The sequence below is a fragment of the Fimicolochytrium jonesii genome (assembly GCF_025526975.1).
Source record: "Fimicolochytrium jonesii strain JEL569 chromosome Unknown EV422scaffold_1, whole genome shotgun sequence".
NCBI lineage: Eukaryota > Fungi > Chytridiomycota > Chytridiomycetes > Spizellomycetales > Powellomycetaceae > Fimicolochytrium > Fimicolochytrium jonesii.
The window spans coordinates 364,833-390,584 of NW_026515668.1; the positions used below are offsets into that span (position 1 = coordinate 364,833).

The window sequence follows — 25,752 nt, forward strand, 5'->3', positions numbered from 1 at the left end:
GTACCGCTCGCAGCCTCGTCTGATAGCGCTGCAGCCTGCCGTTGTGCCTGATATAGTATTGGCTGGAGGAGCGACTTTTCCGCCGGCTGAACGTGGGCCCCTTCTTGCAGCAGCGGGAGCGGAGGGCGGGGTGTGCGTCCGCCAGAAACGAGAGGATCATTTTAGCACCGGCCAGGAGGAGCATACGGTAGCATGTCATGGCAGTAATACGCGCTTCGGATGCGCGCGCAGTCGAGAAAACAAAAGGCCGCGGCTAAATGCAATCGCATAACCCTGGCAACATCTTAGACTCGAGGACATACGTAGTAATGATCATGGGGAAAACACATACTGTACTTCAGGAAAGTTTATATCGTCCCACCCAACAACAACAATGAACAGCGACTATCATATAGACTGTCGCAGCAGTCCCCATCCCAAAATCCGACCAAAAACAACTAGTCACACAAAAAGGGGTTTCGAAAAGCATCATCACAAGCCAACTGGAAAGCAAGCGAACGCGTGGAGAGTACCCAATCTCATTTGGGGAACTCAAACTCCACCAACTCTTCATGGTCATACTCATCGCCCGTCCCGTACGGGCTCACCGAACGGTCGCTAGTGACGAGATCCGCATCCGACTAATGGGAAAACGACCAACAGGTTACAAAAAGCCCGCCTCAATCACTCAAATCTTCGCTCACCCGTTCACAAAACTCACCGGAAACCCAGTCCTCCCCCTATCCACAACAACCGTCTCCTTCTTACCCTGCTCTTTCCCCACCGTCTCCTCCCTCTCCCCACCCCTCCCCTTCTTCGCATCACTCTTAAACCGTCCACCACTCCTCAACAAGAAATCCTCCGCATCCACATCCAGCCCGCCATGTCGCTCCTCATCGTCCTCGTCCTCGTTATACATCATGTCCCTGTCATCGTCATCAGAGTCCGACCCGAGGATGTCGTTGATGTTGAGGTCTTCGCTGATGTCTTCGATTTCGGTCGCGTGGTCAAAGGCGGCGCTCGTGGCGGTGGCAGGGGGCGGAGGTGGGTATTGAACTGTTGATGTGGTGGGTTTGGGAAGTGGGTCGGAGGATTGTTTGGACAGAGAAGGGAGTGGAGCGAGGGGTTGCAGGCGGGACGTAGGGTTAGGGCTCGGGAAGGGCGGCGAAAGCTGTTTCGCCAGAGTCGGGTTCGGATCGGGAATAGCAGGTGGTGCTCCACGTTGGGCGGCTGTCTCTTCCCTGCCTACTACTTGAGCATCCATCTCGAACGACTCATCCTCATAGTTATCGGGGTTTGTGGCCGTGGTCGCCGCCACCCTCGTCATTACCGGAGCCGGGGCAGGAGGCGGCAGCGGCAACTGCTTCGTGGGAGGTGGGCCCGACGGCGTGGGTGAGGGATGCTGCGTCGCGGCCACACTCGCCGTCGTGGGAGGCGGAGTGACGGAATTCTTCGGCGACATCGTCTCGGCAGCTTTGGCGGCGGCAGTAGCATTGGTGCTATTCAACTCCAGTAAACGGTAAAGCGCCGGTTTGCCGTTGCGTGCGGTGGTGGGGTTGGAAAGACCTAGCGACTTTAGCGTTTGCTTCTCCTCGTTGAGTTCGTCGAGATCTCGGCCCTGTTTATCCGGGAAAAGCAATGTTTGTGTTAGCTTGAAGATGGGAAATACGATGTGTACGCTTCGAGGCACTTACGATATCAATCTCCGGATCAAACACAGCCAAAGTTGAATGCAAATCCAGCGCCTTGAGCAGATCCCGAACTAAGTAAAGTGCTGTCCGACCTACGAAATCGATCAAGACGAAAGACCGTCAATCATCATTCCCACTGTGCGAGAGTTCATTCGGCGGCACCCACCTTCCTTAGTCCTCCACATCAACTCCATCTTCCCATTCTTAAACGGCACAGTGTCATTCACATGGTCGGGGTCGTGAAGGATCGAGAAGACTGTTTGGCGTAATTGGGCCTATGCGCGGTATCAGAAGTGAGTCCGCAATCGCCATCTCGAAACCCCATCCCTGTCGGACATCACGCGAAATCTATCCCCATCTCATCCCTCAACACAACTCCCCGCCTCCCGTCTCCCCTCCCTCGCACCCAACATACCTTCAAACTCCCCAACACACCCCTCTTCCTCAACACATCGGTCACAAGCAGTTTAAGATCGTTGGTGGGCGGTAGGGGGTCGCCGGGCTGCGGCGACTGCGAGTTTGAGGAGGAGGTAGGCGAGGTGGGTGAGATGGGTTGGGCTTGCGTTTGGGGGGCGGGTGTCGCGGATGACATTATTATTGAGGTTGCTGAGGGGTGGGTAGGTTGTTGTTGTGGGATGGGGGTAAAGAAGCAAGCTTCAAGACTGGAAAGTCTGGGAGGACTCTGGGGAGGACTTTGAAAGACGTGAACGCGTTGGGCGGACTCGTTTGACTCCAGGTTGGCTCTGCCAAATTCCCTGACGAGCACATCAAAGTCGCCCCACTGTCCCGCCTGTCGCGATATTCCTCCCCACCAATAACCCACGGGGATTGAAGAGGCCCGGGTAAGAGTAAAGCTGTTGAGCTCCGAAGGCGTGCCGAATATAGCGGGATGGCAAACTTCTGTCTTTTGCTTGGTTGCTGCAGTTGGCATCTGAAGGCTACTCGAGGCTTGGTCGCACTCCTCCAGCGTCCTCCAGCGTAGATAAGATGCGGCAGTTCATATGTGCGCCAACCGCTCTGAAGACGAAGACGGCACGGTAACAGCAACGCCGACTCTGGGTGGTTCAATGATGACTTTTCTGACTGCCGAGAGCAGAGTGACGAGGAGGCGGAAGCGGCAGCCATGGGTGAAGGATTTGGAGGAAGGACGGGAACCATATGAATCGAAAAAGATGTTTTTGGCTGTGACGCTGCTAAACTGTTTCATGATCTCGACGAGGGGCATTGGGCACCCAATCCACTAAAACTGAAAGCACGCGGCACCGCGGTCATCGTCGTTCCCATCGTCCCGTTCTGCGACGACGTATCGGCCAACAAAAGCAAGCGATATGGGCCGCACGAATCTTGGTATTTTCAGCTCGCAGGATGGCCATTTCAACAGCAGCAAGAGACCTTCAATATCCAATTCATCTGTACCTCAAACACTATGAACGGTCTGACCGGAGTAGACATGGGCGATGCATTGGCAGACGAACTGACCCGTCTTGCTGATGGGGTATTAGCATGGGACTCAAGCCGGCATGAGGAGGTTCTTGTCATCGCTCCCGTGTTGGCTATTGTCGGCGACCTGCAAGATGTTCTGCGTGTCATCAACTCTTATCTGGGCTGTCCGACCGAGATCTCGCGCGAGCGCCGGATGGTCCGTCTTCGCTCATGGGTGCAAAACATCCGGACCAGCGCGTATAGGTCCGCATAGCACTGGAAGAATCCCAAGCATCAGATGTTCGGTCGCGGAAAGATTAAATGGCACAGTTTCTCGTGTGCAAAGAGCCGGACGGATGGGTAATCGATGTCAACCTGCAAATTCCAGCCTCCGCCCGACTAATTCCCAAGCCTCTGTCGCGGAGCCAGTCGACACGGTTTTTATCCATGGTACGACGTACCATTGTTTCGCGGGTCGGTCTGAGATCACTCAACGGAGAAACCGTGACTTGGGAGACGCATATGGGAATGTTTGGGCAGGTGCGGAGGAAAGGGTCGAGTGGAAGGAAGTTCCGAGAACCTTCATATCCCTGCAATTCTCCGACGGGTTCTGAGTCCAAGCCTTCCAGAAAGCAAATCGGGAGGCAGGGCTGGGAAGCCGTATCCTGACGAGATATATTATGTTCCTCCAGCCAGCGTTCAATATCATTAGATGGAGACCTTTCCCCTTCGCATCACAGCATCCACCCAATACTCTGAACATGATGGATGTGTAATTGGGAAATCCCTCTTTCCTCATCATCACTCACGACAATGATTCTTTGGATAGCTATCTAGAGAAAAAATCACTTGTTTGTGATTTTACCACCGGCAACGGGATGGGATGCATGGGATGTGCGCGGGGGAGCGGAATCGGGAGCGTCACGCGTTCCCGTCAATAATGTCAAAAAGTGGTTTCACACATTTTCCAACCTCAGGCAGCTGGATGCAACCCGCTTGCAGACCACTACTATTAAAATGGAAAACCTTGGTGTGATCCATCTGAGCTAACACTGATTCTATTTTCATGGACCTACGAAGCGCAAATCAAATGCCTGCAGCGGCAGCTACGGACCTTCGTCTGTTCGCCCCACTCCCCGATGAGATCCTCCACCTCTCCGAATCCGAGACTGCTTGCCAATACTGTGGAATCTCGTATCTCCTACTGTCGAAATATGAGCGAATGTTAGAGCATGTAAGAGGCTTGGAAAAGCATTTGTCAGGGCTTCAGGTGGGTTCACTCCTTATATTCTGGGAGTTGATACCGTCTTCTGATGCCCGCATGTAATCAAGTAGGAGTACGCCAAAGAGCGACCGAAGATGCTGGAGGACCTCAACCTGCTAAGAATGTCTGCAGGGGAGCTTCAAGGCAAAACTAAAGTGTTGGAGGGCGAGCTTGCAAGGACACGGCAGCAAGCCCGGGACTCATCCACGGAGTTGGAGGCCCTCCGCCAGAAATACGAGTCGGCATCTTTGGATTTGCGAGCGGCGTCCCAGAGGCATCAGGCGGAGAAAGATTACAATCGGACATATGTCAACAGACTTGTGGGCTTGTTGACTGATATCCGGTCCGAGTTGCTCCAGCATAAACGCGGTGTTGTCGAAGCTAAGGCTGAGCTTCGAGACAGGTAAAAGGGAAAGATTGCCATAATGCATGATACACACCGTACTGATTTCATCTGCCCGGCTCAGTTACTCGAAGTTGATTCGTGACACGATTCCGGCCGTGCAGCACATCATCTCCGAACAGGTATCGCAGTATGTTAACCGACAACGAGCAGAGGTGGAGCAACGGCTGCATCGGGAGTCGGAGAAGGAGCGCGACTCCTTAACCGAGCAGCTGAGATCTGCCAAAGAGCAACTGGATATAGCGTAGGACACGGTCAACAAGTCTTCAACCTGGATCGGCTGCTCATCGACTTCTTGTCGTATTAGAAATGAACGGATATCCAAGCTGCAGCATGATCTCCAGCAGCATAAGATGGAATCGGAGGAACATGTCATTGCCCAAAAAAGTAAGAGTGGGTCGAGAGCGATGATGAAGGCCAAAGCAAGTAAAGTGGATCTTACGCCGCTTAGACTACGCTCAGGGGCTGCAATCAACCTGTCTGAAACTGGACGACCAATTGCATGCTGCCAGAACGATGTTCACTGTGAGTAGAACATGTTCGCATTGGATGTGATGCTGGGTGACCCCTTCGTCGCTCATTTTGTTGCTCCAATCGCAGAACCTGACACACGAGCGAGATAAGCTGGCCGTACGGCATCGCAACCTAGAAATGCGGATCATAGAAGAACGCCAAGCAAAGCATCAGAACTCCGCAGGGCTCCGAGACCAAATTGCGCTGTTGGAAGCCAAGCTCGAGCAGAAAACGGTGGGTTGGACAATAGCGGACCGATTGGAGAAGAGATAGCAAGGATGCTGATGATCTTGAGATGGCAGAAGGAGCTAAGCGACATTTCCGAGAGACAGCAATCGGAGCGTCGCAACTCTCAAGATGGTGTCAATGCGTTGGCAAATGCGAACAGGGCGCTGGCTCAGAAAGACGTAAGAACAACATCATTCATCTCTCGTTTTGCCTCTTGCTAACACAGAATATAGGAGCAAATCCACTCCTTGGAAAGGGGCATACGAGAGCTCCACGGAGCAACGCAATCCATGCGGCTCGACCGGCAGAGGACGATCGAAGCGCACCAGAGTCGCATAAAACAGCTCCAAGACAAGTTTCTGGAGGAGATCACTATAGCGGGGAAGCTAGAGGTGGGTCGCTGAATTGTCCGTGCGGGCTTCGGATGTGCCCGGGTACTGATTTGAATGCCCTTTTCCATTGTAGGCAGATAAGCGAGAAGCGGAATTGCGGAGGATCTTCGCTGTGGACAAGGACGATGCTCTGCAGTTTCAGAGAGACACAATAACAATGGCATGTTTCCTTGATGCGATGCGATTTACGCGGACAATAGCTAACGCCGCGGACTACAGGAGATGAACTCGCGCATAGACGAGCTCAATCGCCAAGTAGAAGCGCTCAAACAAGCGAAAGACCAAACGGACATGCGAGCACTCCGACAAGTACGCTCCGTGGAGGAAACCTGGGAAAGGAAGCACGCGGTGGCAATCGAACAGCTCAACAAGCTGATAGCATCGAACGCCGCAGACTTTGCCCACTATCAGGCCCGCATCCGCGCACTCGAGGAGCAGCTTGCACAGGCCTCCACCACACAAAGAGTGTCTTCTGCAGGCCCGCCAGTTGATCCCGCACAAATCGCAGAACTGAAATCACTACTGACGAAAAGGGAAGCGGAGATCGGCTTTCTGAAGGATACTGTCCGTTTGGAATGCGAAGAAAGGATGGGATTGGTGGCGGAGCTGGACCTCATCAAAAGACGGACGCCGGCCCCCGCCACCCTCTCTCGCAACCCGAGCCGAAACGGTGGCATTCAGCAAAGTGATTCTACATCGGCCAGCCCGGTCTCCAGAACATCGTCAACAAAATCTATGCCGCAGATTCCGCCAGCGCGTGAGCCATTGGAGCCCGGTGAACAGACGTTTCACAACCTGATGAAGGCTGCTGCGGCTAAGAAAAACAAGATGCTGTCCGCTAGGTCAAATATGGAGCTCAATACCAAGGGCGGGATGGGACTGCCAAGGTCGTCGTCAACGAGATCAAGCTGGAGTACCGGGAGTGGACGCTTCAAATAAGGAGTTTATTCTCGCTTCTCGTACTCTGTACATACTGTAACTTTGGCCACATTCTTACAGGAGTAATTATTGAGGACGACGCTGTATATATGTGTTGGCGAGCCCGACACCACCCATCCTTGGGCTCAATGTCCTGCTGCTTGTGAATTTCTGAACTCTGATGCGTCTTCGAAAGTCAACACGAAACTAACGCGTCGAGATGGCACGTGACTTCAAATTCAAATCGCCTTCGTCCTGCTGCGCAGAACCCTCAGTAAATTGTCCAAGTCCAAAAGACCTCACCTTCACAGCAAGCTCCTACACCCCCCACACACGCCAAAATGAAGATCCAGGAAGTACAAAGCACAACGAAGGAGCAAAGGTTGGTATTGGGTATATGAGCGTAGGCATTCTCATAGCGGGATTAGCTGTGTCTGCTTTGTGTTCGCACACGCTTTCATTTAGCGACTGCTAAACCCCTCCCCTGAACAGAATTGCAACCCATTCCCACATTAAAGGATTGGGACTGAAAGAGGATGGGACAGCGGAACCAGTGTCTGCCGGATTCGTTGGGCAAGAAAATGCTCGGGAGGTGCGTCCTTCACTACTTCACTTAACTGCCCTCGCTCGTCCGGTGGTGCTGATCTACGAGGGTAAATGTTTACAGGCGGCAGGGATCGTGGTAGACCTTATCAAATCGAAAAAGATGGCGGGGCGTGCGGTGCTGCTCGCGGGAGCACCAGGAACAGGAAAGACGGCGATGGCGCTCGCACTGTCGCAGGAACTGGGGTCCAAAGTCCCGTTCTGTCCGATGGTTGGAAGCGAGGTTTACTCGTCGGAGGTGAAGAAGACTGAGGTGCTCATGGAGAACTTCAGGAGGGCAATCGGTATGAAAGACTGGGATCTTCGGGCTGGTTTGTAAAGGTGCCTATGTGGTGGACACTGACGCGCGGCAATGCAGGGCTTCGCATTAAGGAAGTGAAGGAGGTTTACGAAGGGGAGATAACAGAGCTGACGCCCGAGGAGACGGAAAACCCACTGGGAGGCTATGGAAAGACGATTTCCCATGTCATCATTGGGTTAAAGACGGTCAAGGGGACCAAGCAGCTGAAGTTGGACCCGGTCATCTACGAGAGCATACAGAAGGAGAAGGTGGCAGTGGGAGACGTCATCTATATCGAGGCGAACAGTGGGGCGGTGAAGGTGGGCGTCTTAGAACCTATGTCATTCCACGGATCGATATAAGAACTAAACGACCATTATCGAATGTTATAGCGGGTTGGACGGTCAGATACCTACGCCACGGAGTTCGATCTGGAAGCGGAGGAATACGTGCCTCTGCCGAAGGGTGAAGTGCACAAGAAGAAGGAGATCATCCAAGATGTCACTCTGCATGATCTCGACGTTGCAAATGCCAGGCCGCAGGTAGGTCAACCAGAATAGTCAGAAGCAGGAAATTAGAGGCGTAATGCTAACAGTCTGAATTCAGGGTGGACACGACATTGTCTCAATGATGGGGTCGCTGATGAAGCCGAAGAAGACCGAGATCACGGACAAGCTTCGTAAGGAGATCAACAAAGTAGTGAACAAGTACATTGAGCAGGGCGTCGCGGAACTGGTTCCTGGAGTCTTGTTCGTTGATGAGGTATGTGCCGAGGTCATGGCGACGATGGGTTTAGATTCACAATACTTTGCTAAGAAATTGCAAATGATTGTGCAGGTGCATATGTTGGACATCGAGTGTTTCACTTACCTGAACCGAGCCTTGGAATCGTCCCTATCTCCGATCGTGATCTTTGCAACAAATCGTGGGATGTGTGCTATTCGGTAAGATCTCCCACTTTACTTACACGAGGCCCCCGGACAACGCTAAACCCATCAACTCCCCCACAGCGGAACGGACGACGTCCACGCCCCGCACGGTATCCCCGTCGACCTCCTCGACCGTCTCCTTATCATCCGCACCCTCCCATACACCCAAGAAGAGATTGCCATCATCCTCAACATCCGCGCCAAGACCGAGAACATCACCATATCTGAGGAGTCGGTGCAGTACCTTGCTGATCTGGGGGTTAAGACTTCATTGCGGTACGTAGAGGCTTGGTGTTGGATTTTGCATGCCTTTTGTTCTGTGCACATGACTGATGGAATTGCGTTGTCATAGGTATGCCATCCAACTCCTGACGCCATCGAGTATCCTTGCGCGTATTAACGGCCGGGATTACATCGAGAAGGAAGATATGGAGGAGTCGCAGGGCTTGTTCTTTGACGCAAAGGCGTCGGCGAGGAATCTGCAGGCGACGCAGGATCGATACATTCACTAAACTGATATCGAGGGTATCCGAGCCGGTTCAACCCTATTGTAATTATAAATCCCGTGTGGATCCACATGGAAGATGGAAATATGTCGAGAGTGAATAGAATCTTGGGTGCACTCATTGATACTACCGCATGAGAAATGCATTGTTGTTCTACTCAACCACTCCAACATACGCCACATAAAACGCCGCCCAATGTAATATCCGCTATCTAAGCTACCCAATCTCTACTTGCAAGCGATGAAAAAAGTGTTGTCCCGTAACTCCTCAATGTTAAACCCAAGACCCAGACCCCTCTCCTACTGCGGCAAATCGCCATACATATCATTACTGTTCCTGGCAATCAAGCTCGCGCGGGTCGGGCTCCTCACATCAACTTTTGTCGAAACGGCCTCGACCCTGTCCGACCCGCGCTCGCTGAGGATGTCGATGATGTGCTGCGTGAGGAGGTCGATTGCTACGGTGTTTTGGTGGCCGCGCGGAATGATGACGTCTGCGAATTTCTTTGACTAAGATTATGATGTAGTAGGTTGAGTAAGGTCAGCCCACAGGGAAATCGAAGGATGCGATCCGTGGAGTATGCGCTCTTAGCCCTTCCGTTGAGGTTCGGAGTATGCTTACCGGGAGAATAAAGTCCTCAAAAGCGGGTTTCACAAACGTGATGTAATACTGCAAGATCTTCTCCAAGCTCTTCTTATACCTCTCCTCGGTGTCGCGGACAACTACGCGCCGGGGGTGGTCAACAGTTAGAATGGCGTGCCCCCTACCCTAAACGTAGCCCGACCTGCACGCGCTCCTCCACCACCAACCTTGCCGAGCCAGCCGGACATCACTGTCAACATCCACAAACACCTTCAGATTCAATGCGTCGCGCACTCGGCGCTTGTACAGCATGAAGATGCCGGAGAAGATTACAACGTCGGGTTTTTCTATCCGGACCGTTTCGGGAAGGCTGATGGGTGGGTCCAGGTTCTGGTCAGGGGGGATTCAGGAGGGGGGTCGCATACCGTGCCCCGGTGTCCACCTACCGAACGTTCTTTTGGAAATCGTACTGTGGTATCCCGGCGGCCCGTCCGTGTAATATGTCCTCCATGCAGTCCTCCAGTAACCTGAAATCGATCGCGTTCGGGTGATCTGGCGGAGAGAGGGCTCTTTTTCAGCGACCTGTTCGTTGGTGATGCGAACACACTGTAGTCTCAAAAGGAAGCCGCACCAAAGTTGTACTCCCCGGTTTCCGCAAGCTTTTGCTCTTCTGCCGACAATTCCCGGTAAAAGTTTTCCAACCTGTACAATTAGCAGGGGATGTACCAATGTATCAGTTCCCCGCACAATCGTGATACTCCCAACTCCCCTCCACCAGGACCAGTCCCAAAAGACCTACCGGATAGTAACAACCTTCATCCCAACGCTGCTATCAACCTCCCTCAACCGGTCCATGATAATCCGGCACACCTGGTTCTTCCCGCTGGACGCTCCGCCCGCCACACCGATGATGAACGGGGTCCGGGCCCGGGCAGAGTCTTTCAGAGGAGCTAGCGGCTGTTCGAACTCGTTGAGGGAGGAACATGACGAGGATGTTTCGAGGGTTCCGATCCTTCCTGGATAGCGGAAATTGGACGGGAGTAAGACATTTGCAGAAGCTCAGAATGACTGAGATAATGGCGTTCGACGTCGGTGTTGGAATCATATGTGTGCACAACACCCTATCGTCGCCGTCATGGCGCGGAAGGAGGGTCGCCGGTTTTCACACCCCACGACCGAACGACTGCCAATTGGAATGCTAAAGACCCATGTCCGACAAGGAAGCAAACCTACCGAGCGGGTCCAGAATGGCTGACATATTGTGAGAAGCGAAACTTGGCTTGGGTGAGCGTAATCGGTGATGCCTGGGACGAACGACCCCACACCAAAAGAAAAGGAAGCGTTTTGGGCGATTTGAGCCACACCTCGGACTCTCCGACGCGTGCTGTGTTGCCAGAGCCACGCCAGAACTGTGCCAGAACGTTGAACACGACTCTCCATGACTGCCTGCCACCTTCATATGCTTGCATGCTATCCCTATTATGCAAGAGACCTTTTCAACGAACTGACCGTTCCCAGGGTGGCATGCACCCGAGCTACTCGTACTGAGAGATTGGATATGTCTTTTTGAAGAACCTGAAGGCAGGATGGATTTCACAAACCTGGTCTACTAATGACCATATTGGTCATATCCCGGCCACACCCTACTCCCACAGGGCATCAGCAGGAGGGGGGGCAGATCCCGAGATATACCTAACCTCCAAGATATGCCGACGGGAAAGTCTGAAGATGTGAAGCGCCCAACCCGAAGTTCAAAAGGTCGGGGAACAACCAGTCTACGGTAGCCCCTCGAGAAGCCTGATAGGTTTCATAGAATGCAGCAACGGGTCCATGCGATGCCGTTGCTCGCCACACCGAGCGGCCAGGAACGAAACTGCTTTCGGTCCACTTGCTCTCCAAGGTCTTCCGAGAGACTGATAGAGCCGAGGAGGAAATGTAAGGCGGCCCATATTGAGATTGTTGCTGTTAGATAACGGTGGTCTACGCTCGCCCGGGTGATCTGCGCAATATCACAATCAATTCACGCCTGGGAAGTTGTCGCCCCATCGAGAATTTCCCCATTCGCCCCTTTTCAAATTTCACGACAGCGGCCTTTCCAACACTCGCTCAGCGGCAGGCAGGACCCACCACCGCTCATATCCCCGCCGTACGCACATTCTTCGTCGCCCACCCCCTTCTCCAACCCCCCTCACACCTGCAGAAAAATGGTATCCAAAGAAGCAATTGCGGCCGTCACGTTCGCCCTCGGCTTGCGCCTATCCCAGTCCTACTGGGAGCAATATGTCTCACGCGAGATACTCGCAGCCGTCATCGGTGGTTCCGCTCTCGTGGTTCTCTTCCTCAATCGTAAACGTATGTGTTCTCTTTAGGCTGAGCTGTATCGTGGCGATTCCACCGCTAACCATTTTACCTGCCACGGACGATGATCTCGACGACGAAATGCAGCCATCCCAGAAAAGGAAGCCGGCCCCGTGCTCAGCAAAACGGAATGGAAGAAGTTCCCTCTGAGGGAGAAGATTGTCATTTCCCATAACACCGCTGTGTGAGTTGCCTTCGGTTTGCTTTGCCACGGTATGGCGAATACATGTCTGCAACCTTTGACTGACCCCGCCCATGTTTAGGTACCGCTTTGCGCTCCCCACTGCGGAGTCTGTCTTGGGCCTTCCCACTGGTCAGGTACGCCGCTTGATCTCACTGGAGGGCGCTCGCAGCAATTGTCTGACTCTACTACCTCAACAGCACATCTCCGTCTGCGCAGACGTGAACGGAAAGGAAATCACCCGCAGCTACACCCCCACCAGCAACGATGACGAAAAGGGCCACTTCGATCTCCTCATCAAATCGTACCCCAACGGCAACCTCTCCAAACTTTTCAGCGAACTGAAGCTCGGCGACGAGTTGAAGGTCAAGGGGCCCAAGGGACAGTTCCAGTACACGCCCAACTGCGTTAAGGAAATTGGCATGGTCAGTAATCTTATCTCAGTAGTCACACCACAAGATCGATATCTCACCACTGTCCTTGGTTGTTTCCAGATCGCCGGCGGAACAGGAATCACACCCATGCTCCAGATCATCAAAGCGGTCCTCAAAAACCCGGACGACAAGACCAAACTCAGCTTGATCTTCGCTAACGTGAAGGTGGACGATATCCTCCTTCGCGACGAGCTAGAGGGGTTGGCGGAGAAGAACCCGGAGCGGTTGCGGATTTACCATGTTTTGAACGAGGTAAACTTTCACAATCCCTTCTGATTCAACCATGCGCTCCAATATCTCATACCCTCTCGATTGTTTTCAGCCCCCAGTAGCATGGACCCAAGGCGTCGGCTTCGTCACAAAAGACATGATCAAAACCCACCTTCCCGCGCCCGCAAAGGATATCAAGATCCTGCTCTGCGGCCCGCCGCCGATGGTCAAGGTGATGAGCACCTATGCGGAGGAGCTCGGGTATGATAAGCCCAATGCCATCTCGAGGATGCCGGATATGGTGTTCAAGTTCTAGGCGAGGACTTTGAGGAGTGCGCGAGTCGCATGGACGGCTATGGACGGACCACCAGCTTTACGTAGACATATCACAAACAGCATCATCCCCCCAATCCGCAAACCATATATAGAGCAGGAGCGGGGAAAGTCATAGTATGGACCCATATCAGCGGCGGGCCCTTGGTTTCATTTTCTTATTGCTAGGACGTATCCTACACCACGTGTTCTACGACTAGAACCATATCACATAATGAACGTGTGAAATAACACTGCAAACATCATGGAAACGCTCAAGAATTGGTTTCCCTACTAGGAGAAAAAACGGATTTGTTTGTGTACATATCTAACGTTTTGCTGTTAACCGGATGGGAGAAATGCAATGACCGGCTATTTAGTGATATATCACAAGGAATCAAGCATGTACGCAATCGCTGCTTCTACATTTCCACCCTACGTTCAACAAAAATCGATGTAAATGATATATCCTACACGAAACACATTTGCGAAGAAACACTTACTGCGGCCAGGAGTGCCCGGATGCATTTATCCTTTTCCTATTTGGTTGGAGTAAAATGAATCGAGTCAGATGCGGGGTTTCCGTAGCGCGAGGAAGAGGAGGGGATTCAGCCGCGGGGAGTTCGGTCGGTCCTTACCACAAAACCCATTTCCCGCAACGCCGTCTGATCGAAACACACGTTCGCGTTAGTCAAAGAGCAACGCACCCGGGACCCCATGAACCCAAAACTCCACCCACCAACTGCTCCTTAAACCGATCCTCATGCGCCTGCATCGTCTCCTGACTACTTGGTGTCGCTGCTGCTGCTGCTGCGGGTGTACCCACCGGTTGGACGGCTGGGGGAAGGAACGGCATCTGCAGGAAGGGGTTTTGGAAGAGCGGATTTTGTTGTTGTTGGCCACCGGCACCGCCGAGGAGGGAGAGGAAGTTGGTTGGGTCGAATGCGGGGAGCTGGGTGGGGTTGGTGGTTGGTTGGGATGTTTGTGGTGAGGGGGCGGGGAATTGGGGCTGACGAGATCACGGTGGTCAGAACAAACAGAATCCCAAGGGTGAAGTCACACAATGTGTCCAAACTCACCATCCCAAACGCAGCGAATGGATTGAAGCCCGGATTCGACATTCCAGGCCCGAGGCCTGTCAATGCCGCAAATGGATCCGCTGCAGCGGGCTGGGATGCTGTAGATGGTGATGGCGCCGCCCATGGGTTTGGAAGGGCAGCGTTGTTGGGACCTTGGCCGGTGGATGTTTGTTGTGCGCCGAGCATGGCTGCGTATCGTCGATTTGCTTCCTCTGTGACGTTTGTCGAGTGAGAAGCGAGCCAACAAGTTGAGAGTGATAATCCTTCCCAATGTACGCACCTGTGCTCGGATTATCGTCATGCGCCTGCGATAACGGCGCCTGAATGTCATGATACATGGAACTCAACGCGTTGAATCCACCCGGGATGTTCTCGATGTTCAACAGCTGTCTATCCACATTCCGCATCATTTCCTGGCTCTATCGATCGGCATTCGTGCGCGTCAGCCTCCAGCCGCTTCCCCACCGGTCCGCCAAAGGGCGCTCGCGTCTTACCAGCGCCGGATTCCGCATGGTCTCCATCATCTCTCTCAGGAATCGCGGATCATTCAGGGTTTGTCGGAGCTGGGGATTCGACTGTGCGAGAGGGTACCCGGTCGAGTGAGATTACGGTTAAGAGTAACCCACAGGATTCCCACGCGATCACTAACCTCTGCCAGTCGAGCGATACGCGGGTCGTTCTCCAACATCGTTTGCATGAATTCGGGACTCTCCAACAGTGATCTGACCATGGGGTTTTCCAGCAGTCCGCTCATATCTGTCGTATAGACGCCCAGTTCAGTTCTACCCTTCGTTCATCGGCCAGCAACACGGACAACACCAGTGATGTCGGCTCACCTCCCAACCCAAACGAGTTCCTCTGATTCGCCGCGGCGGCCTCCTGAAGCGTCCGAGGTCGTTCTTCCGCGGCCGGCCCGGCATCCTCACCCTCCCTCCTTGCAGCCACTCTCGAAACATGAATGACAGCATCGTCCGTGATGCCCAGAGATTTAACCGTCGCCTCGTCATCCCTATATATCCGCCCTACAACAATTGTTGTGAATACGGAAAGTCATCACCCAGCCAAACCAAGCCAGTCCAGTCCACTCCACACATACCAGCATGCACAAGCCGTATATCCTCCTTATTGATACTCAAGCGCTGGCCCAGCTGGTCCTTGAGATCGGCGACGGTGGCGGTAGTTGGGTCGGAGACTCGCAGCATGAGGTCGGTTTGGTTTGCGAGACCAGGGGCCATGCGGAAGCGGATTTGCACGGGAGTGGTGGGACCGGATTGTTCTTCTGGCTCGTCGGACATTGTTGTGGTTTTCTTTCTGTGGTATGTCAATGGCTGTGGTTGCGGTGAATGTCAAGTTGAGTTTGAAATGCTGCAAAAGGCCGATGGTGTCTTGGGCATGAATTCGCTCGGATAAATCACATAAGCCGCTTGATCAGCACAGTTGCATAACACGAACACCACGCCGTCACCCCTCCTGTTAAAATAGGTGCGCGTGGGAAGAGGAGGCAGCGGCAGTGAGGAAGCGCAAAAGGAAGCAGCACCCATCTATCATAGATGGGAGCTGGCCTCACATGTGTGACCATCGGGTGGCCCAGCTTACGGCGAGTCCGAATATGTACATAGTTCGCTAAACTGTGACGCCGTAAATCTTACCCAGCTGAGGGCACACGAGGGAATTTCGATGTTCAGGATGTGTATGCAGCTGTGTGGAGAGGCACATCGGGATCATCGGCGACGCAAGCGTGCATAAAGGCATATTCTACTGGTCGTCCTTCATTTTCAGTTTTGCTCGAGTTCATTTCGAGATGCAGCGTTTTTGGTGTGGGACGTCGCCCGGCTTCAATCGGCTGTATATATCCTTCGGTCGCAGTCTGTATGTACTCATTGTATTCAGGTGTATGTACATCCAAGCCGCGCTTTGTTCATGAGTACCCGGTATCGCCCGTGTCTCATCAGAACAGCTGTAAGAAGTAGCGATGAGTCTTACGGTATGCATCAGCCTGGAACCAGACGCTGCTTACCAGTTTATAAGGGTACCCTCCGTTCTTCAGCCGGAACAGCTTCAGCATGATGGAATAAATAACCACAAACACCCCCGCGAATGCGTACGCCGCTGTCCGCTGGGAGAAGGGCTGCGACATGGCGGGGACCTTTGTCACGAGGGCTACAAAAGCGATCGAACAGGCCGCGTCTGCGAAACAAGAGAGGTGTTAGATGCGTGACAAACACCTGCAAAATCTGTTCATGACAGCCACTTACAGAGCACGGCAACAAGCTGCGTCTCAAGCACAAACTGGTTCTGGAACCCAGGTGCGATGACTTCGGGACGGTTATCGCGCATTCCGGTGTATGGCGGCCCACGGATGGAGTTCCACATATGCCCTGAGCACATCGTCACGACCCATGCCTATTGCGGAAAAGGAACTCGATCAGCAGGAGAACTGTGACATGAAACATGATGAAGTTCTGCTGTACTCACAATCAACAGGGTAGACCAAATCTTGCGATTCTGCACAATCGCCGTGATGACGGGCCACAAGACTTTGATCAGCGTCAAAGCAAGCAAGATCGCTATTCCAACGATGCCGTATAGTGTGTAGTTCACGGGTCGCCTGATGGGGAACTATATGATGCGGAATGGGGAAAAATTGTTTAGAGTGGAGTTCATGTGGTAATGTATGTACTCCGGCATTGCTCACTCACCTCATGCTTCACCACATTAGAAGCATACTTCGCCAGCGGGTCTGCTTGTAGGCCCCTGAATCAGACCACAAATATCAGACCCAAGTTCACTTCGCTTGCACAGAAGCTCTATCGATAACCACCATTTGTTCAAGTCATAAGGCTCAGGCTCGCTTCCACCAGTCGCGAGCGGGCCCTCTGTCGGTGGGAAATGCAGGATCATGGGCACAGATTGCACTTGAAGCTGCAAAGATGGGTGTCAGCCCTAGGGAGCGCCGCGGAATGCACATTCCTACACCTCAGCGTACCTTTTGGAAGACTTCCCGACCAGCCGCAAAGTCCAGTTGTCCAAAGTACAGCGTGCGCGGAACCTTCGCCCGCTGCCATGACGATGCCACTAGGTCGAACTCCTTTTCGAATTCCCTGTGAAAACACCCACCAGATCAGATATCTCGCCTGCGGCGTTCAATCCCGTCCCCAACCTTCGAAAACCAACCTGCACGGCGCACATCCCATCTCCGGCGCCAAAGCGGTTAAGCACACAAACAACGAGTAGTTCCTTGGCGCCTCGGTGATTGCGAAGTAGTCGGAGCCGTCGAGCCTGATGGCGCCATTGCTGCTGAGTTTCGCCTCCAGGCGTCTGATCTTTGTGATGGAGGGGGAGGCGGAGGTTGGAGGTGTGAGTGTGAGAAGGAGCAGTGACGCTAGCAGCGCTGCTAGGGCTGGGGTTTTGGATGACGGGAGCCACATCTTGCAATGCTGTGAGGGACTGGATGGGTTCCTGCTTCCAGCGTCAGAAATGTTGCGGCGGTGAAGTCGAAACCTGAGTCGAAACGACGCGGCCGGCGAGTTTCTCCTCTGGGTTCGCTTAGAGGTTCGCTCCTTTTCAGCGATTCCAATCACATGAGCGGTGCAGCGCCTTACACGCCGCGAGTAGGACAAAACGATATCCAATAGCAGAGGTGCATCACCGCCAACCACTTGTCGCCCAGAACTCAAAAGCGCTTCAACTACCGTACCTTGCATTCCCACCTCACGATGTCCCATCACCCAACCCCCGACCTAGGCCATTTACGAGCATCCGATTACAATAACGTCTACGAGCCAGCCGAGGACACGTTTCTCTTTCTGGACGCACTGCAAAAGGATGTGGAGTTCATAAGGGCTCTGAGGCCGTCGATATGTTTGGAGATTGGGTGCGTGGCTCGGGCCGTTTGGCGGAGATCACCGACAGAGGCGTTACGGAAGGGCGGCGGCCCGGCGGGGCGGCGGAATTTGAACTAAGACTTTTCGGCGGCTCTCTCTGTTGTGTGGTTGCAACGGTAGATCTGGATCAGGATGCGTTACCACTTTCCTAGGAACGCTGCTGGGGGAGCAGAGCAAAGCGTGTAAGTATGACCGAAACGGGCGGCAACGCCGAATAGCGGGGTTTTCATCCCCTTTCACATTTGTGAGCGATCGCTCACTCCGTCCCTCGCAGTATACCTCACGACGGATATCAACCCACACGCCATATCCGCCACAGTCGCCACAGGCCTCCGCAACGGCGTCACTATAGATGCGCTCCAATCCGACCTCATCCCGCCCTTTACCAGGCCCCGCTCCATCGACGTCCTTCTATTCAACCCACCCTACGTCGTCACACCACCCGAGGAGGTCTGGCGAGGGTACGAGCCGCAACGCCCCAATACAAAGCCGCCATCTACCTTTTTAGGAAGCGAATTCGGCAACGGCTCAAACGGGATCGAGGCCTCCTGGGCCGGCGGGATCGACGGGCGCGAGGTGATAGACAGGCTCCTACCACAGATCCAGGACGCGTTATCGGCGCGAGGAGTGTTTTTCATGGTCGTGATTAACGAGAACAAGCCGGAGGAGATCAGGAGTTGGATGGGAAGTGAGGAGATGGGAATGTTTAGCAGCGAGGTGGTGCTGAGTCGGAAGGCGGGGAGGGAGGGGTTGAGTATTTTGAAGTTTTGGAGGACGTAGAATATGGATGTGGTAGATATAGACAAGGCGAACGGCAGCGAAGTACGGTAGCCCATCTTCCGCGAGGTGGGATGGTGTTAACCTATTGACATACTATTCCCGACGATCGCAGATTTCGCAAAACATGGGTTTCCAAAACAGAGAAAGGGGACTGTTATTTACAATGACCAGCCTGATGCTAGCCCTACTGCGGAGAACATTCAGTACATTCAATTGCCAGGCGGTACTTCTAACTCCGCCGTTAGCAGATTCGTCATCTTGGGAAACACGGCCTTCTCTTCCAATTGGTTCTGCGAGAGGTATGTGTAAGCGTGACATACGTCGGGCACCGAAAACTAAAAGAGGCAGGTAATTGAAACCTACTTGAGCCCAAACAAGCATTTTGAGTAAGGATGGCAGCTTTGGGTCTTTCTCCTGACATTGCGCGGTGAGGATTGCAGAGTTGAGCTCGCTCGCAGTTTTCTGGCGTTGCGCGTGATCGACAAGATATGCCAGTGGCGAGTTTGTGGCATCCTCGAACGCCAGCAGCGCCATGGTCTTTTCCAGTTCGTCCAGAAACTCAGGCTAATGCGAAAGATGGTCGCGTGAGTGTTGCCGCTCACGTCACACAGGTGCAAAGTGAAGGTGGGTCGGTTCCTCACATTGTCCTCTCCTCGTGGCGCCAGCTCCTCCTGAGCGAACTCTATCGCCTCCGCTATTCTACCTTTCCGGATGAATTCAATTAACTGTTGTTGCTGAAGATGGAAGTACAGCTTCGGATTTGTGTCGAGAATCTGTGGCACGCACGTAGATGACGAAGTTAGTCATGTCCGCCGTGTCCGACGCAATCCCGTCATGGACCCATTTGCGAACCTCAGGGTCTAAATCATTCACTCTCTCAATAGCATTTTCGATATCTCCAGACTGTATCGCGTTTCGGATGTTCATTCGGTCCTCGATTGATGTAAGATCGATTCCCGGAGGTAGTCCCGACTCTCGACTGAACTTTTCCGCTGCGTCTTTGTATCCTTCTATCACCAAGTAGTTCATGACCAGTTTGTTGAGATCACTGTAATAACCATCATATTCTGATAAGCCGCTGTCCATGTTCTCGAGGTACCGTCTGTGAGGAAGGCTTACTGTTTGCTGACGGCAACCTTCGCCAGTTTCCTTTCCCACTCGTCAAGCGGAATGGTCTAATTGTCAAGAACGGTGAACGGAAAGAGTAAACAAGTCAACCCTCTCATTCAACAGGGCGTAAGGCGTCAAACGTGCCGACCTTTTTCGACCCAGTCTTTGTATCGGACTAGATATAGAGACGTATTTCAAGATGACTGTCAGCCAAGATCACCTGGCGAACTTCCACGTTGACAGAGTTGTGCGCACTAACCATGATGACGAGGTTCCAGGGAGCGAAGAGGGAGAGAAGCAGGGAGTTATACAATTGAGAGGAGGCGAAGACTTCTTGAGCTGCTGAAGGGACAAGTGTCGATGTCAACGGAACACTTTTATCTGAGAGGAGTTGGAAAGCGAAACCACATCACCATCAGAAGCGCGTCCGCCGTCCGTCCCAGCGTCCGTCCAGCTTTGAGGTTTTCCGGAACTCGTTGCTCTTCTGGACTGAAACACACAAGAAGTAGAAGGCGGGGACAGCTAGTGCGACCCAGCTCACGACCAGCTCGGGCATACTACTCGTCTATCGCTCGCTCCAGGCTATTCGCCTCGGAAAATGCACGGCACATCCGAGTCGCTGAGCGGCGGTGGTGGAGCCGCACCATTAGGGGCGAGGAAACGAAACCAAACGACAACAGCCGATGGCCCTCCGTCCGAGTCCCTCGCCAAGAAGGCGGTGCACGCAGTGGAGGCGACGTATCTATCGTTTCAACGCCCGCTTCTTTCTCTTGTCCAGCAAAGTCTCCACCCACATTTCGAGTTGCCCGCCCACGTAGTGCATTTCGCAATTCGGCAGGAGTTCATTGCTCTCGCGGGACCGTCGGTTGTCTGGCTATACTCTTACAGCGCAGGCGCTGAGATCAGTATATTGCTCGTTACCACAGGTGGGGTGGCAAAGAAGAAAGCGAAGGAGGAAGCGGTGGCTTGTTCTGTGATTGCTCATTTTGGTGTGCTGGTATTTGCAGAAACGATTAACGGAGTGCTCAAGTGGGCTTTCCGCCAACCACGACCAGGATGGCTACGCGGCACGAACATGCTAAAGATGAGATCGCCAACATGGGAGGCCGACTACTCCACGCCCTCCAGCCACGCGCAGCTCGCAGCGACGGTCGCAACATGGGTCGTGTTGTTCACCAACTTCTCTGTAATACCGAGTATACTCGCCATTTTGTTTGCGGTACTGGTCGGAGTCGCTCGCGTCTATTCATGCGTGCACTGGCCGTCGGATGTGGTGTTCGGATGGGCATGCGGGGTTCTATGGACGGCGTTCGTGCTTCCCATTTTGCGGTCCTCGATGACCCCCTCGCACGAGGCCGGCTTTGCGACCGTCCTCGTCGCGGTGTTGAGCGCGCTACTCTATCTAGTTCGCACCGCCGCGAAAGAAGAGGAAGCACACGTCCGCGCAGAATGGAAGGCGGCAGCTCTCGCAGGCTACGATGTCGACAAGCATAGTAAAGCGGAGGTGCTCAAGGCCGTGCAGAAGTGGGGAAGAGGCCCGCGGTTGTTCTACACCTACGCAGGCCCGCTGAGCGCTACCTACGGGTCGTTGATAGGACGAGCGATCCTACACTTCTATTTCGAGATCCGTCGCCACGATGACGATGTCTCTGCTTCCGCTTCTGATGCTGCCAGCTTTGCGGATTTCGTAACACGGCAACACTCGGTCCCGGTTCGACTGCTTGTGGGCATTGCGGGTCTTGTGCCGTGCCTGGCGTTCGCGCATGGGTTGCCGGTGCTTTTGCGCGCACAGCCTAAGGGTCTCCTGGACGGCGCGTGTGTGTTTGCTGGGTTTGCTGCCGTCGGCATCTGGGTGTTGGCGGGATGTCAGATCGTGTTTGACCGCGGGATGACATGGTGAGAACACAAGCACTCAAGCAAGTCGTTACTGCGACCCCTTGAGCGGGGTATCTTCTCCACTCAGCCGACCAGGAAGCATGCATGCACATATTCTTAAGTGCACGTACCCACCTGCATGCATTCCTCCCCATTCCTTCAGGAATAGGAGCAAACGACAAAACCCAGGAGAGGGGGAAATACGGCGTCTAAGCCTAGACAACAGCCCTTAGCGACATATTTTAGACAGTTTAGACAGTTCAGAGATGGACGTAGTTTTTTGTGGCTGGACTCAATGGAAGAGGGACTCGGTGTATATATTTTCCTGAAGCATTAGGACATGCATCGGAAACACCGGACAGTCCATATAAAGAAAGACCTGTATATGTATGGTAAGGAACTGTGATTGCTGTAATAATGCTATATACAAATGAGGAAATGCGTATCGTGCGTTCGATGGGAACGCGGGCGCCGGCCCATTTCTAAGTATCGCATTGCTACATTAGAGATTGTCCATGTCATCCTAATCGCTGCTCCGGGGAATACTAAACAACTATCCAAAATCGGGCTCAGATGTTCTACCAAAGTTCAGTGTCTAAAACACTGCCTGCATGGGCGCCCGATACCCATGTCACTTCCGGGAGTTCTCTACCCGTTCTCCCATTCCCGCCCATTCAAGTCGACAATCTCGACGCGGCATTCGTCCCCGGTCTCAACCCCGCCGGCGTCCCTCCCTCCGCATGCACCGCTGACCGCGTCGCCTGCGCGCTCGTCGCAAACAGCCGATTGACAATATCCACGTTCGGGTCCGTTGCCGAGTCTGGCGTGCCGAGGCCGGGGATGGAGAGGTTGAGGGAGGTGCCGAGGGTGCCGGAGAGGGTTGCGTGGGGATTTGGTTGGTGAGGGATATGTGGCTATGGGAGAAGGGTGTGAGTGGGGGCTTCTGAAAAAGGGTGTGAGAAAATGGGTTGACGGGGAAGGGACTTACTGAGTCGAGAGCGCCTTGGTCACTATCTGATGCTTGATCGGAGAAGACGCCGCGGAGGCCTTCGGAGGAAAGATCCCTTAATGTTGTTTCTGGGACTTTGTAGGTGGGATCTGATATGTTGACAGTGAGCCCATGAGATTCAGATTCCTGGCATCCAATGCCTTTCCGCCAACACGTATTTCCCTATCCCCATACGCACAGACTGAAAGACCGTCAGACTACTCACCCCCCTTAACCAACTGCATCTTCACCGTAATCCTCAAAATACTATTAACCCTCGAATCCTGCAACAGATACCGCCGCGTCCGTTCCCGCTCAGCACCAAACTCAGCGAGGTTGACAACAACCCGCCCGACATCCTCGGACCCTTTGCCGGCGTTGACGCCCGTTTGGCGGATGTAGAGGATCAGCTCGCAGGGGAGAAGGACGCCGTCTTTGCCGATGATGAGGGTAGGTTGGAGCGGGATGGGCGTGTCGAATGTTACTGTGTGGTCTTTTACTGTGCACCTGCGAGGGAGGGGGGGGGGGGGGAAGGTTCAGAACGGTGTACGTAGAGGACGGGCAGACACTCTGGGCTCGTCGCATGCTTTCGCGCCGTCGACTAAGACTTTCGATGTACGGCGGCCTGAAACCCATCGCCTATGTGCGTTGCCGGCCGGGTTTCCGTGTGCTCGTCCAGGCATCCCCATCCACACAATCTTGGAGGAAGCCCATCCAAATTCTCCAAACACACAGTAGGCCACCCAATTCGAGCCCACCCGTATCCCCACCCAAATACTCACTTCTGCGACGACCCCTCCTTCATCTTTAGCTTCCATTTCACATAATACAGCCCACTGACATATGGCAAGTTTGTCAAATCGTGGACGACACACGTTGCTTCGAATTTCACTTTGCGCGCTTTGGAGACGAAGAGGGATGCCATTGTTGGTGGAATATTTCGGGATGGTGAGGGAGAAGGCGAGGAATGGGGAGGGTGGATTGCGGGGAGGGGTTCTTTTCCGGAATGTGCTGTGCGGCTTGTCGGAGAAAAAGCCTCAGAGCCCTCAAAGGGGTTGACAGCGGCGGACGCGTGAGATTTCTGACTCCGGGGAATAATAGGCGGTCCCGCCTGGGGACTGTTGCACGAAAGCGTGCCACGGGCGGACAGCTTCCATTCCTTCGAAGCTCGCAGATACTAACAACACCGTCTGCTGTCGTTCCAGCAGGCACAGTTGGTTCACCACTCGGAGAAATCAATGTATGCGTAGAACAGGCCCCATCACTAGCACGTCACTCAATCGAGATCGATGTGATATGACGCCGCGAATGAAGGTCGCGTATATATATATATAGAGATCGACCTGGGACACAGTTTCACACCGAAAACGACGGCAAAGGAGATGTGTATTCATTGGCGCAAGAACGCAAGATGTGCCGTAGTATATCTACATGTCAATGAAGGAATGAACAAGGATAATAAATCGGTGGATGGGGACTTCGGGGAAGCAGATGGCAGGAGCTATACGATTCTTGAGAGCAAGGGGATGGGTCCCTCTCCATTACTAGCCCGCACCGCAAATCACTGACCGGGTTGTCCTCTCCCGTCCAAATCATTCTACTGTATCTACTGCCGCTCAGAGTACGACGCTGTGAAGACATGCCAAGGCATTTGGCGCGATGTGTACCAGTCCCAGTCCTATGTTTTGTGAGAAAAGATCATCCTGTGAATCAAATGGCTTTGATGCGAGTGACAATCAGTGCGGCCTCTCACCTGAGGGCTGTCTGAGAGCGCTTTACTGTTTCTCATGCCGAGTTTCGTCATGGGCAACGGCCTCTCCTGCGTCAACGTGCATGCCAGGCGCAACCACGGTCGCATTCATATGTCGGCCGCAGAGTCACTTCTTCCTCCCAAAAAGTCCTCCAAACATTTTCTTCTTCGACGCATCGGCATCAAGCGTCGCCCCACTACTCCCCATATTCGTCACCTTTCCCCCATTTGCAGGTCCGCTCGACGCCACGGGCTTCCTTTTCCCTCTCTTCAGAGGCTTGAAGCCCTTTTTGGAATCGAGCAGCCACGCCAGCTGCTTCTTATTTAAGCACCCACGGCGCTTGCTTCGCACGAGCTCTACGGCCTCTATGGGGTCCATCCCGCCGTCAATCAGAGCGCAGGTCACCAGAACGGGAGCGCGGCCAACGCCGCTGACGCAGTGCAGGGCGAGGGCTGGGTGTGAGGATGACGAGGGATTTGAGATAAGCGAGTCGACGAGATTGCGGAATGAGGTTATAATCGTATCAGGGGGTATGGAACCTGTAAGACAGAAGGTAGCGAAGCCGCCCGATCAGTTTAACGTGACTCAAGCCCTCTACAGTGCTTTCTTTTCCGCCGCTCCTAACCATCCTCAAAGAACCAGTCCCAGACAGCGACGCCATTGCCCTTCAGGACCGCGGGATCGTATGCGTTGGGGTCACACAGCCGGACGAGATTGACGCAGTCGTGGGCGCGGAGAGTGGGCAAATAGTCGTTTTCGAGGGCGTCTTGGTCGGGACAGTCTGTGATCAGGAAGAGGACTGGACAGGCCTGCGGATGGGAAATGAGGGAGAGCCTCTGCGAGTAGGGCGAGTGGCTGGAGGGCTGGACCATGGGTGCGTCTATGACTCTGAGTAGGAGTGTTATTGGGCGAAATGCCGTCTCTGGCTGTGTTGCGAATGTCAAACCTCCTCGAATTCCCATGTTCCATGGCGACCGTCGAGTTGGCCGCAGAGTTGGCCGCCGTGAGTTACGTCAGCAAGTCCCAGTCCGCTGCAAGATCGCACCCCAGCGCTTACAAGGGAACTTCGAATTTCGGATA

At 53.6% G+C, this 25,752-nt stretch overlaps 13 protein-coding genes across 13 annotated transcripts; 6 read left to right on the top strand and 7 right to left on the bottom strand.

Annotated features, from left to right (window-relative positions):
• Nucleotides 1–248: 248 nt before the first annotated feature.
• Nucleotides 249–2,374, bottom strand: EV422DRAFT_510967 (uncharacterized protein). Its single transcript, XM_053068973.1, has 4 exons — nucleotides 2,086–2,374; nucleotides 1,837–1,945; nucleotides 1,674–1,762; nucleotides 249–1,597 (listed from the first exon to the last, which is right to left on the bottom strand). The coding sequence occupies exons 1-4, from the start codon at nucleotides 2,260–2,262 to the stop codon at nucleotides 680–682; spliced, it is 1,293 nt and encodes a 430-aa protein (XP_052929896.1). The 5' UTR covers nucleotides 2,263–2,374; the 3' UTR covers nucleotides 249–679.
• A 527-nt stretch (nucleotides 2,375–2,901) lies between these two features.
• Nucleotides 2,902–3,237, top strand: EV422DRAFT_481817 (uncharacterized protein; the record flags this gene model as incomplete). Its single annotated transcript, XM_053067316.1, has 1 exon — nucleotides 2,902–3,237. A coding segment is annotated over one exon (336 nt), but the record flags the coding sequence as incomplete, so codon positions are not given.
• Nucleotides 3,238–4,052: 815 nt separating this feature from the next.
• EV422DRAFT_510971 (uncharacterized protein) lies at nucleotides 4,053–7,106 on the top strand. The gene is made up of 10 exons (XM_053068974.1): nucleotides 4,053–4,362; nucleotides 4,428–4,759; nucleotides 4,824–5,003; nucleotides 5,067–5,146; nucleotides 5,211–5,284; nucleotides 5,360–5,506; nucleotides 5,575–5,679; nucleotides 5,734–5,892; nucleotides 5,966–6,052; nucleotides 6,112–7,106. Exons 1-10 carry the CDS (start codon nucleotides 4,159–4,161, stop codon nucleotides 6,829–6,831), a joined length of 2,088 nt encoding a protein of 695 aa, XP_052929898.1. The 5' UTR covers nucleotides 4,053–4,158; the 3' UTR covers nucleotides 6,832–7,106.
• Nucleotides 6,992–9,251, top strand: EV422DRAFT_5181 (TIP49 C-terminus-domain-containing protein). The gene is made up of 9 exons (XM_053069504.1): nucleotides 6,992–7,192; nucleotides 7,303–7,402; nucleotides 7,478–7,697; nucleotides 7,772–8,013; nucleotides 8,086–8,235; nucleotides 8,300–8,455; nucleotides 8,531–8,637; nucleotides 8,704–8,898; nucleotides 8,975–9,251. The coding sequence occupies exons 1-9, from the start codon at nucleotides 7,152–7,154 to the stop codon at nucleotides 9,132–9,134; spliced, it is 1,371 nt and encodes a 456-aa protein (XP_052929899.1). The 5' UTR covers nucleotides 6,992–7,151; the 3' UTR covers nucleotides 9,135–9,251.
• A 176-nt stretch (nucleotides 9,252–9,427) lies between these two features.
• EV422DRAFT_562712 (uridine-cytidine kinase B) lies at nucleotides 9,428–10,968 on the bottom strand (the record flags this gene model as incomplete). The annotated part of the gene is made up of 7 exons (XM_053071977.1): nucleotides 9,428–9,637; nucleotides 9,750–9,850; nucleotides 9,938–10,080; nucleotides 10,157–10,262; nucleotides 10,342–10,412; nucleotides 10,510–10,726; nucleotides 10,944–10,968. The coding sequence occupies 7 exons, from the start codon at nucleotides 10,966–10,968 to the stop codon at nucleotides 9,428–9,430; spliced, it is 873 nt and encodes a 290-aa protein (XP_052929900.1).
• Nucleotides 10,969–12,181: 1,213 nt separating this feature from the next.
• EV422DRAFT_490634 (uncharacterized protein) lies at nucleotides 12,182–13,209 on the top strand (the record flags this gene model as incomplete). Its single annotated transcript, XM_053067477.1, has 5 exons — nucleotides 12,182–12,252; nucleotides 12,332–12,386; nucleotides 12,450–12,674; nucleotides 12,744–12,935; nucleotides 13,006–13,209. Coding segments are annotated over 5 exons (747 nt in total), but the record flags the coding sequence as incomplete, so codon positions are not given.
• A 66-nt stretch (nucleotides 13,210–13,275) lies between these two features.
• EV422DRAFT_5174 (uncharacterized protein) lies at nucleotides 13,276–15,647 on the bottom strand. Its single transcript, XM_053069449.1, has 10 exons — nucleotides 15,381–15,647; nucleotides 15,121–15,306; nucleotides 14,934–15,040; nucleotides 14,779–14,859; nucleotides 14,565–14,703; nucleotides 14,285–14,496; nucleotides 13,945–14,214; nucleotides 13,844–13,870; nucleotides 13,709–13,744; nucleotides 13,276–13,640 (listed from the first exon to the last, which is right to left on the bottom strand). The coding sequence occupies exons 1-10, from the start codon at nucleotides 15,577–15,579 to the stop codon at nucleotides 13,593–13,595; spliced, it is 1,305 nt and encodes a 434-aa protein (XP_052929902.1). The 5' UTR covers nucleotides 15,580–15,647; the 3' UTR covers nucleotides 13,276–13,592.
• Nucleotides 15,648–15,803: 156 nt separating this feature from the next.
• On the bottom strand, nucleotides 15,804–17,820 carry EV422DRAFT_582201 (uncharacterized protein). Its single transcript, XM_053073397.1, has 8 exons — nucleotides 17,459–17,820; nucleotides 17,271–17,385; nucleotides 17,106–17,206; nucleotides 16,984–17,038; nucleotides 16,760–16,903; nucleotides 16,540–16,687; nucleotides 16,302–16,471; nucleotides 15,804–16,241 (listed from the first exon to the last, which is right to left on the bottom strand). The coding sequence occupies exons 1-8, from the start codon at nucleotides 17,710–17,712 to the stop codon at nucleotides 16,233–16,235; spliced, it is 996 nt and encodes a 331-aa protein (XP_052929903.1). The 5' UTR covers nucleotides 17,713–17,820; the 3' UTR covers nucleotides 15,804–16,232.
• EV422DRAFT_5552 (S-adenosyl-L-methionine-dependent methyltransferase) lies at nucleotides 17,760–18,995 on the top strand. The gene is made up of 3 exons (XM_053071898.1): nucleotides 17,760–18,158; nucleotides 18,289–18,350; nucleotides 18,443–18,995. Exons 1-3 carry the CDS (start codon nucleotides 18,001–18,003, stop codon nucleotides 18,946–18,948), a joined length of 726 nt encoding a protein of 241 aa, XP_052929904.1. The 5' UTR covers nucleotides 17,760–18,000; the 3' UTR covers nucleotides 18,949–18,995.
• Nucleotides 18,996–19,157: 162 nt separating this feature from the next.
• On the bottom strand, nucleotides 19,158–20,120 carry EV422DRAFT_490462 (CTLH/CRA C-terminal to lish motif domain-containing protein; the record flags this gene model as incomplete). Its single annotated transcript, XM_053067468.1, has 5 exons — nucleotides 19,158–19,238; nucleotides 19,312–19,512; nucleotides 19,590–19,721; nucleotides 19,801–19,996; nucleotides 20,068–20,120. Coding segments are annotated over 5 exons (663 nt in total), but the record flags the coding sequence as incomplete, so codon positions are not given.
• A 392-nt stretch (nucleotides 20,121–20,512) lies between these two features.
• Nucleotides 20,513–22,161, top strand: EV422DRAFT_5639 (PAP2 superfamily-domain-containing protein). The gene is made up of 2 exons (XM_053072133.1): nucleotides 20,513–20,984; nucleotides 21,066–22,161. The coding sequence occupies exons 1-2, from the start codon at nucleotides 20,657–20,659 to the stop codon at nucleotides 21,956–21,958; spliced, it is 1,221 nt and encodes a 406-aa protein (XP_052929906.1). The 5' UTR covers nucleotides 20,513–20,656; the 3' UTR covers nucleotides 21,959–22,161.
• Nucleotides 22,162–22,373: 212 nt separating this feature from the next.
• On the bottom strand, nucleotides 22,374–23,964 carry EV422DRAFT_510997 (N-terminal C2 in EEIG1 and EHBP1 proteins-domain-containing protein). The gene is made up of 4 exons (XM_053068976.1): nucleotides 23,704–23,964; nucleotides 23,148–23,428; nucleotides 22,922–23,031; nucleotides 22,374–22,847 (listed from the first exon to the last, which is right to left on the bottom strand). The coding sequence occupies exons 1-4, from the start codon at nucleotides 23,844–23,846 to the stop codon at nucleotides 22,608–22,610; spliced, it is 774 nt and encodes a 257-aa protein (XP_052929907.1). The 5' UTR covers nucleotides 23,847–23,964; the 3' UTR covers nucleotides 22,374–22,607.
• Nucleotides 23,965–24,798: 834 nt separating this feature from the next.
• On the bottom strand, nucleotides 24,799–25,544 carry EV422DRAFT_490931 (protein-tyrosine phosphatase-like protein; the record flags this gene model as incomplete). Its single annotated transcript, XM_053067495.1, has 2 exons — nucleotides 24,799–25,211; nucleotides 25,298–25,544. The coding sequence occupies 2 exons, from the start codon at nucleotides 25,542–25,544 to the stop codon at nucleotides 24,799–24,801; spliced, it is 660 nt and encodes a 219-aa protein (XP_052929908.1).
• Nucleotides 25,545–25,752: the final 208 nt, after the last annotated feature.